This window comes from Oncorhynchus gorbuscha, linkage group LG11, assembly GCF_021184085.1.
Source record: "Oncorhynchus gorbuscha isolate QuinsamMale2020 ecotype Even-year linkage group LG11, OgorEven_v1.0, whole genome shotgun sequence".
NCBI lineage: Eukaryota > Metazoa > Chordata > Actinopteri > Salmoniformes > Salmonidae > Oncorhynchus > Oncorhynchus gorbuscha.
The window spans coordinates 45301036-45311682 of NC_060183.1; the positions used below are offsets into that span (position 1 = coordinate 45301036).

General features: G+C 41.4%; 2 protein-coding genes across 2 annotated transcripts; one reads left to right on the forward strand and one right to left on the reverse strand.

Annotated features, from left to right (window-relative positions):
- The first annotated feature begins 211 nt into the window (after nucleotides 1–211).
- mrps18c (mitochondrial ribosomal protein S18C) lies at nucleotides 212–4143 on the forward strand. Its single transcript, XM_046369787.1, is given in 7 exon segments — nucleotides 212–233; nucleotides 236–271; nucleotides 521–579; nucleotides 2958–3041; nucleotides 3139–3196; nucleotides 3279–3338; nucleotides 3991–4143. Coding segments are annotated over 7 exon segments (396 nt in total). The 3' UTR covers nucleotides 4068–4143.
- Nucleotides 4144–7171: 3028 nt separating this feature from the next.
- On the reverse strand, nucleotides 7172–10173 carry abraxas1 (abraxas 1, BRCA1 A complex subunit; the record flags this gene model as incomplete). Its single annotated transcript, XM_046369790.1, is given in 8 exon segments — nucleotides 7172–7626; nucleotides 7728–7833; nucleotides 7952–8036; nucleotides 8162–8281; nucleotides 8408–8436; nucleotides 8438–8605; nucleotides 9920–9989; nucleotides 10118–10173. Coding segments are annotated over 8 exon segments (1089 nt in total), but the record flags the coding sequence as incomplete, so codon positions are not given.
- Nucleotides 10174–10647: the final 474 nt, after the last annotated feature.

The window sequence follows — 10647 nt, forward strand, 5'->3', positions numbered from 1 at the left end:
GGAGTAGGGGGGTGTTAATTTGATTTTATATAATTTTGAAATTAGTGAGTATAGTGTTAGATGGTACATTATTTTCAAGTAAAGAATAAGGGAGTTGTACTCCAGTCTACTAGATGGCGGTAATGCAACAAATTGGATGTCAACCGCTGTTAAATCTCATAGAAGAAGATTACGTCAAATAACATCCGGATCTTTCCTTCGCAGGTCAAAAATGTTTGCTGTCCGAAGCTTTCGATTTTACAAGTCACATTTTCACAGCTTGGAGGCACACGTAAGAATGATGTTCAATGTTTTGAATTAATTGCATTGCTAGTGATACAAGCATGATTATACTGACGTTTATAATCACTAAGATAACCTATTAGCTAAATAGATAGCTAATGTTAGCTAGCGTTAGTTAACCTCTAGCTATGCCTTCCATCATTAACTAGCCAACCACATGTGTCGTTTATCTATCTAGCTGGCCAGAGCAACCTCTATATTTTTTGTGAGTTAATGTCTGCTTTACTTTTTATCACAGAACAATGTCTCAGAAGTCTGTCAGGCTCGTCTAATGTAGTCCAGAAGAACGATGACATGGTAAGCCATTTTAAAGCCACCTATTAACGTTAGCTAGCTACCTTTCGAAGGGTGCACTAGTAAAACGTTATCAATAGACTAAATGGATCCAGGATTACGTTTTTAAATGCAAATAGAACTTGATTTATATTTACCCTTAGTGCTCAGGTATAGCTCTCCAGAACGGTATACCCAGGTTTAGAGGCTCACTCCATCCCGCATAGAAAACAGCTGGATCAATGAACTGCAAATACCGACATTCTGTTGTAACGTTTACGAGCGTTAGTGATCCTTGCGATGTGTTTTTGGAAACGATTAGAAGTGTGCTATCACATCAGCGAGAAATCATCTTTCAATTACAAAATATAAATTTACATTTACGTCATTTAGCAGACGCTCTTATCCAGAGCGACTTACCCTTACTGCAGGCAGTTTAGCCAAGTTGCATCCTTCAGAATTTTAAATAACACTGGGCAAACCGAGGTATGAAACGTCACTCTCCAGCCATGACTGTATAGTCGTGGCAAAAATTGAGAATGACACCAATATTAATTTCCACAAAGTTTGCTGCTTCAGTGTCTTTAGATATTTTGTCAGATGTTACTATGGAATAATTAAGTATAAATACAAGCATTTCATAAGTGTCAAAGGCTTTTATTGACAACTACATGATGTTGATGCAAAGAGTCAATATTTGCAGTGTTGACTCTTCTTTTTCAAGACCTCTGCAATCTGCCCTGGCATGCTGTCAATTAACTTCTGGGCCACATCCTGACTGATGGCAGCCCATTCTTGCATAATCAATACTTGAAGTTTGTCAGAATTTGTGGGGTTTTGTTTGTCCACCGCCTCTTGAGGATTGACCACAAGTTCTCAATGGGATTAAGGTCTGGGGAGTTTCCTGGCCATGGACCCAAAATATCGATGTTTCGTTCCCAGAGCCACATAGTTATCACTTTTGCCTTAAGGCACGGTGCTCCCATCATGCTGGAAAAGTCATTGTTCGTCACCAAACTGTTCCTGGATTGTTGGGAGAAGTTGCTCTCGGAGGATGTGTTGGTACCATTTCTTTATTCATGGCTGTGTTCTTAAGCAAAATTGTGAGTGAGCCCACTCCCTTAGCTGAGAAGCAACCCCACAGATGAATGGTCTCAGTATGCATTACTGTTGACATGACACAGGACTGATGGTAGCGCTCACCTTGTCTTCTCCGGACAAGCTTTTTTCCGGATGCCCCAAACAATCGGATATGGGATTCATCAGAGAAAATGACTTTACCCCAGTCCTCAGCAGTCCAATCCCTGTACCTTTTGCAGAATATCAGTCGGTCCCTGATGTTTTTCCTGGCTTCTTTGTTGCCCTTGACACCAGACCATACTCAAAGTCTTCGCCTCACTGTGCGTGCAGATGCACTCACACCTGCCTGCTGCTATTCCTGAGCAAGCTCTGTACTGGTGGTGCCCCGATCCCGCAGCTCAATCAACTTTAGGAGACGGTCCTGGAGCTTGCTGAACTTTCTTGGGCCCCCTGAAGCCTTCACGACAATTGAACTGTTCTCCTTGAAGTTCTTGATGATCCAATAAATGGTTGATTTAGGTGCAATCTTACTGGCAGCAATATCTTTTCCTATGATGCCCTTTTTGTGTGAAGCAATGATGACTGTGCCTGTTTCCTTGCAGGTAACCATGGTTGACAGAGGAACAATGATTCCAAGCACCACCCTCTTTTGAGCTTGAATAACAGACTGAAGCTTCAAATCAGCATGACAGAGTGATCTCCAGCCTTGTCCTCGTCAACACTCACACCTGTGTTAACGAGAGAATCACTGCCATGATGTCAGCTGGTCCTTTTGTGGCAGGGCTGAAATGCAGTGGAAATGGTTTTTTGGGTTTCAGTTCATTTGCATGGCAATGAGGGACTTTGCAATTAATTGCAATTCATCTGATCACTCTTCATAACATTCTGGAGTACATGCAAATTGCCATCATACAAACTGAGGCGGCAGACTTCGTGAAAATTAATATTTGTCTTTCTCAACTTTTGGCCACGACTGTATGGAAGTAACTTTGCTAAACTGTGATCAGCAAGTGTATCTTTTGTATTTGAGCAATTATTTATCGCTTCTATGTATGTAAGTTATAAATGTTTCCAAAACTGTGTCGTGTGAGACGTATTTGCATTTAGAGCGCCAAAGCTCGGTCTGCACATTATGCCTGAGCTAATCATAATGGACATTGAATGACCCACTGCATCCATGCATCGGAGTCATGAGAAGGGCTAGCTCAAGGAGTAACATTCCTCCATGTCAAGAGAATTATTGACGCTATATGTCATTTGACTACAAGGTCTATGACAACTACATTTGTTGTATTTATGTAAATCCATGTTTATCTCCCCAGCCTTTACAGATGGAGAATCCATACAAACAACCACAGAAGGGCTGCATTCTCTGTAACATCACAGTGGACTTCAAGAATGTTCAGGTCTGTCATTAGACTACTGTATTAAGTGCTGTGATGCGCAAATATCCAATGTTTATTTATAATTTGCCTAATATTTCTCCAAACTTCTTTCCAATAGCTGCTGTCCCAGTTTATATCCCCACACACAGGAAGAGTTTACGGCAGGCACATAACGGGTGAGAACTTGGTCAGGAAAAGTGCTGAAAATGTACACATCAGAGCAGAGGCTGTCGTATCAAGGTGTTTATTCTTTTCTAGGTCTATGTGGTAAGAAACAGCGGGAGATCGCCAAAGCCATAAAGAAAGCTCATTCGATGGGTATGCCCTCAAATCACACATTTTTATTATTGACTGTACACTCCAAACCAACTCATTCACTCAGAATCCCATTCTGAATGATGTCTTCGCACTAAATTTGAAAACAATGTCCACAATAAAAAGATGCAGATATGGATTTATGGGACAGTAAAATTATTTCTACAAAATTGAGTGCAGAGACATGGGATTCTGATGTAATATGAGTTGGTTTGGAGTGTTTTCTTAAAATACTTTACACATTTTCATAATGCATTGTAGTCAATGGCAAATGATGGCAATTTTCTCTGTAATGAAGTTGTGGGATCAACTACTAGCACAGAGAGAGTGAACAACGCCACATGAGAAAATGTGTGAACGATATGATCAAATCGAGGTTGCTCTGTAATAGTTTCTCTTTGGAAACTTCAATGCGCCATCTATCACTACTGACCAGAGGATTTGAAATACATTGTGATTGAACATAAATGATTCTGAGCTATTATCCACTGTAAAAAATCCACTGTAAAAAACCACTGCTATTGCTTTTGAATATTTTGTTGACCTAAAATTTTAAATGTAGAGATTCAGATGATATCTGGCCTGGCTCAAAATGACCATGTTTTGATCATCCAGTCCTTCCTATAATAAATACTGGTAATATTTTCCTCCACAGGATTCATGTCTGTAACCCACAAGGACCCACATTTTATGAAAGATCCAAACATCTGTGACATCCGGCACTTGGAGTAACTGTGTCCGCCTGTATTGTGGAGCTAGTCTAGCATAGATACTGTAATTGTGTATTAAAACAGTTTTGAATGTGGAAGATTGCTTGTTAGTCTCGTCTTTGAGCCGTCATGCTTGGGTTGAGTTATGAGACCAATAATCGTAACTCACTACACATGTGAAAATCATTGAATGCAATTCTGTACAAGTTCAATTACAGCTTTAACTATTTTATATACGGTACCAGTCAAATTTGGACACCTACTCATTCAAGGGTTTTTCTTTACTTGCACATTTTCTACATTGTAGAATAATAGTGAAGACATCAACTAGAAATAGCACATGGCATCATGTGTTAACAAAAGTGTTTAAAAAATCAAACTATTTTAGATTCTTCAAAGTAGCCACCCTTTGCCTTGACAGCTTTGCGCACACTTGGTGTTCTCTCAACCTCCTTCACGAGGAATGCTTTTCCAACAGTCTTGAAGGAGTTCCCACATATGCTGAGCACTTGTTGGCTGCTTTTCCTTCACTCTGTGGTCCAAACCATCTCTATTGGGTTGAGGCCAGGTCATCTGTTGCACTCAATTGCTCTCCTTGGTCAAATAGCCCTTACCCAGCCTGGAGGTGTGTTTTGCGTTATTGTCCTGTTGTAAAACAATGATTGTCCCACTAAGCACAAACCGGATGGGGTGGTGTATCGCTGCGGTAGCCATGCTGGTTAACTGTGCCTTGAATTCTAAATAAATCGCCAGCAAAGCACCATCACACCGCCATGCTTCACGTGGGATCCACATGCAGAGCTCATCCTTTCACCTACTTTGCGTCTCACAACGTCACGGCGGTTGGAATTTGGACTCTTCAGACCAAAGGACAGATTTCCACTAGTCTAATGTCCATTGCTCGTGTTTCTTGGCCTAAGCAAGTCTCCTTATTGGTGTCTTTTTAGTAGTTTTCTTTGCAGCAATCAACCATGAAGGCCTGATTCATGCAGTCTCCTCTGAACAGTTGATGTTGGTGTGTCTTACTTGAACTCTGAAGCATTTATTTGGGCTGCGATCTGCAGTGCAGTTAACTCTAATGAACTTATTCTCTGCAGCAGAAGTAACTCTGGTTCTTCCTTTCCTGTGGCAATCCTCGAGAGCCAGTTTCATCATAGCGCTTGGTTTTTGACTGCCCTTGAAGAAACGTTCAAAGTTCTTAATTTTCTGCATTGACTGACCTTCATGTCTTAAGGTAATGATGAACTGTTTCTCTTTGCTTATTTGAGCTGTTCTATTTGGTAAAAGACCAAGTCCATATTATGGCTCTTTTGTATAACACCCCTACCATCAACACAACTGATTGGCTCAAATGCATTAAGGAAAGAAATTCCACAAATTAACTTAAAGGCACACCTGTTAATTTAAATGCATTCCAGGTGACTACCTCATGCAGCTGGTTGAGAGAATGCCAAGTGTGCATAGCTCAAGTTAAAGAGTGGCTACTTTGAAGAATCTCAAAATATATTGAGATTTAACACTTTGGTTACATGATTCCATGTGTGTTATTTCATAGTTTTGATGGCTTCACTATTCTACAATGTAGAAAATCGTACAAATAAAACCTTGGAATGAGGTGTCAACTTTTGACTGAAATAATGTCACTTTATTTCAAGGACAGTTCTTACATTTAAAATGTTACCCCCAAAATAAGCAAATTGAAGGCATCCCTAAAATATGTTTTCAGTAATTGAGGGGAATGTCACAGATTTTCCTATACTCCATACACTTTTATGCAAAGTAATAATTTGAGTAGTACATTTTTGTCCTCTGTTAGACATGTCTAAATTATTTCTGTTTTGATTGGCTGCTATCAAATCATCCTCAGTATCAAATTTTATTTGTCACATACACATGGTTAGCAGATGTTAGTGCGAGTGTAGCGAAATGCTTGTGCTTTTAGTTCCGACAATGCAGTAATAACCAACAAGTAATCTAGCTAACAATTCCAAAACTACTACCTTATAGACAAGTGTAAGGGGATAAAGAATATGTACATAAAGATATGAGTGATGGTACAGAGCGGCATAGGCAAGATACAGTAGATGGTATTGAGTGCAGTATATACATATGAGATGAGTATGTAAACAAAGTGGCAGAGTTAGTGGCTAGTGATACATGTATTACATAAGGATGCAGTAGATGATAGAGTACAGTATATACACATATACATATGAGATCAATAATGTAGGGTATGTAAACATATTAGGTAGGATTGTTTAAAGTGGCTAGTGATATATTTTACATTTCCCATCAATTCCCATTATTAAAGTGGCTGGAGTTGAGTCGGTGTGTTGGCAGCAGCCACTCAATGTTAGTGGTGGCTGTTTAACAGTCTGATGGCCTTGAGATAGAAGCTGTTTTTCAGTCTCTAGGTCCCAGCTTTGATGCACCTGTACTGACCTCACCTTCTGGATGATAGCGGGGTGAATAGGCAGTGGCTCGGGTGGTTGCTGTCCTTGATGATCTTTATTGCCTTCCTGTGACATCGGGTGGTGTAGGTGTCCTGGAGGGCAGGTAGTTTGCCCCCGGTGATGCATTGTGCAGCCCTCACTACCCTCTGGAGAGCCTTACGGTTGTGGGCGGAGCAGTTGCCGTACCAGGCGGTGATACAGCCCGACAGGATGCTCTCGATTGTGCATCTGTAGAAGTTTGAGTGCTTTTGGTGACAAGCCAAATTTCTTCAGCCTCCTGAGGTTGAAGAGGCGCTGCTGCGCCTTCTTCACGATGCTGTCTGTGTGGGTGGACCAATTCAGTTTGTCTGTGATGCGTACGCCGAGGAACTTAAAACTTACTACCCTCTCCACTACTGTTCCATCGATGTGGATAGGGGGGTGTTCCCTCTGCTATTTCCTGAAGTCCACAATCATCTCCTTAGTTTTGTTGACGTTGAGTGTGAGGTTATTTTCCTGACACCACACTCCGAGGGCCCTCACCTCCCTGTAGGCCGTCTCGTCGTTGGTAATCAAGCCTACCACTGTGTCGTCCGCAAACTTGATGATTGAGTTGGAGGCGTGCGTGGCCACGCAGTCGTGGGTGAACAGGGAGTACATGAGAGGGCTCAGAACGCACCCTTGTGGGGCCCCAGTGTTGAGGATCAGCGGGGTGGAGATGTTGTTGCCTACCCTCCACCACCTGGGGGGGCCCGTCAGGAAGTCCAGTACCCAGTTGCACAGGGCGGGGTCGAGACCCAGTCTCTGACCCACTGACTGACAATGAAGACCCCTCAGTCTCCTCCAGCATGTTTTTCCTCCTCCTGGGCGTGTCAGATGATTCCCAAACGGGACGTTTTCTGCAGGACGTCCCTCCGCCTCTACCAAGCCTCCCCTTCCTGGCTTTGGGGACTGTATGAGTCAGGATCAAAGGCAGTGTTGTGGTGATGTCTATACCAAGGTCAGTGTTGCAGCAGAACTCCGGCACGGGGAACTCCTGGAACGTTAGAGCCTGTGTTTGAGGTAGAGCTGCTCCAGGCAACTGTGTCTTAATGTCCTCACAGAGCAGTACATTCTCCTGAGACTGGGCTGGAGTGGAGTCTCCATCTGCTGAGTTGGGGAACACAAAGTAAGTAAAACAAGCTTAACACACTCAAAAGTAAGAAAATAACAAATCAAGAATTGATAAATAGAACAGAAGTTGGTCATACTTTTTTTCTGATCTTGTTTCCTCTCACTGACAGTCCTTAGAGACGAAACATCTGCAAGCAGCTCCTCGACCAATCGCTCACTCTCCTCCACTTTCTTACATGCCACCTGAAGAGAAATAAACCGAAAACCCAGGTGACGCCATCATGTTTACCAGTGGTTGTACATAGTCATTTGTACGTTTACATTTCTGTTCATTATCCATTACATTATCCGTTCAACTTACCTTCAGTTTGCCTTGCAAGGAGTTGTTCATTTCATTAATCTCATCCACCTCTTGCAGGGATCCATCCAAGGAGAAGAATCTATATCTACATAGAGCAAAATAGAGAAGTGTAAGACTAGTCATACAGGTACCAGACAAACACACTCCGATTACATTTTTCAAAGTCAATAGTACCCAATGCCAAGGCCCAGGGGTCAGCAAAGCTAGTACCTGTGTTTCCAAACAGCACGGTTGTAGTTGACTGATGAACAAGATGCAGACAGTCTCCAGTAGTCCTGCTGTTCCAACAAACCCAGGTTGCTGACCCGGACAGGAACGCTGCAGGATTGACTTAGACAGTGCAACACAGAGTTCAGATGTTAAAAACATACAATCACTCACTAAAGATCCCATGACAAAACACTAACAGTTTCATTAAAAACAGTGTGAAGGATATCACAATGTGAATGTACTGACCTGCAATGTGATCTGTCGACTGCATACTCCCAGTTTGTGAGTGGAGCCTGATGATGTGACCTCACTGGGTGTCAGTAACAGAAACATCAGCTCCTGATTGGAGACTGCTCTTTTCAGGTTCTCATGGATTACTTGCTCTCTGAAGGTAATTTGTTGATCTGTGTATCTCTGCTCTTTATACCAACCAATCACATTCTCCTGGATAGGAAAGTAAAATAAAAAGTTGATAGTTGCCCTAGTAGCAGCATAGACAGAGAGCTCCTGTTCATTTGTACATATTTAATTTGCTTTCAGAATCAACATGTTTTTTTTTATGACAATTACTTTTTATTGTATATCTGGTGGTTTTGGTTTTGAGCCACGGATTTGCACATTGTCTGGACAGGCAAACTTTTTTTCTGGCTTGACTAGTTAGCTAATGTTTTTTTAGAAAAATTTATTTAGACACGTACAGTGCCTTCGAAAGTATTCAGACCCCTGGACTTTACCATATTTTGTTACGTTACAGCCTTATTCAAAAAAATATATTTATTTATTATTATTTATTTATTTTATCTCAATCTACACACAATACCCTATAATGAAAGTGAAAACAGGCTTAGAAATGTTCGCAAATGTGTTACAAAAAAAAAAACAGAAATACAAATTTGCAAAAATGTCAACTTGTTTTTGCATTGTCATGCGGTATTGTATTTAGATTGAGGGGGAAAAAACAATTCTATCAATTTTAGAACAAGGCTGTAGCCTAACAAAACGTGAAAAAGTCGAGGGGTCTGAATACTTTCCAAATGCACTGTACCACCTTTTTTTATTTCACCTGGCTGCCAGTTCCTGATCTTTTGAGATCATGTGAGGAGTCGCTTGAAGTGTAACAGGAATGGGAGATGGAGGAATACAGTGGTGAGGCAGAGCCTCATAGTCAGGACGACTGGCTACTATTCTGAACTTTGTAGTGAGCATTCTGCCGCCCAGAGCTGCTGAGGCATCACCCAAGTGGATGCTACACTACACAGAGTGGAAGAAGAGAAGTCCAGTGTTTATATGGCGCAGGTTGGTTGGTTCCCTGACTTGCCCTCTACAAGATCATCAGCAGACTCCACCACCAGCATCATCTACCATCTTCTGACCAGTTCCCTATGCTCAGGCATGCAGTAGTACCTCAGTGCGCTCAAGCCATGAATGAACTGACCCTCTACATCTGCAGAGGATGCAGCTTTCAAAGACTTGGCAGCAATTGGTTGACTTGACCTGTCATGATTACATTGCTTGTTTGTTTTTTTCCCCCTTATGAAGCACTTTGAGATTTCTATTATTCAAAGCACTATAGAAGTTGAATACATTATTATTAAATAGTTAGAGGCTGAATAAAAGTGTGCTTTGTTGGCTATCAAAAAAGAGAGGAAAGAAATGCAAACATCTTGCATAATGGCAAATGTTCTTTTTCTCCCTGGACTCAGTTGAAATATCCTTATTTGTGACAGCAATATTACCAAGGTATCTTATGCCACTTACCTCCTTATAATTTGACAAAGGGTGCCTTACTTCTTCATCCTGGTTCACCTCCCCTATACTATTATAGAGGCTTGGGGCGGGAGAAAAACACTATTATTGGAAGTGAAATGCTGCTAGCAGAAATGATCAAAATACTGTTGCAATACACACACACAGCTGAATCACAATTTTAAGAAACCTTTCATCTTTGCAGTTTACCTATTGAGCTTGCGACAGGATGTTTCTGAAAGTCTGGAACAGAAACTACGGTGAAATAACAGTCAGTTCACACTGTTGCCAAGATGACATTGTGATGATTCAAGTGCACAGCTGATGACCCACTTATTGTATGCTCAAACTGTATGTTGTCGATTTGAGAATCAGTGATGTTGCTTCTCGCTTCAGCTTTCCTCTCCCCAGGAATAAGACCTTCCTGTGAAATGTAATGAGGCACATACATGTCTGAGGTGAGTTAAATACAATAAACAACCTGGCGATAACCAGCATCTGAATAAGTGGGATATGTGGTCAGACCTATCTGTTGTGGCGCTAGAAAAAGTTAGCTAACGATTTAACGTTAGTTGCCCATATTTTCTGTAGACGAACCTGATTAATAGGTGCACAGCTAATGTATATTTGTCCAATCATGAATTATAATATGTATCTAGCTAACTACTTACCACATCAGAATCACTGTTAAAGTCACTGTTGAAGTGGTGAAACATTAATGAACCAAGAACAAATCCGGA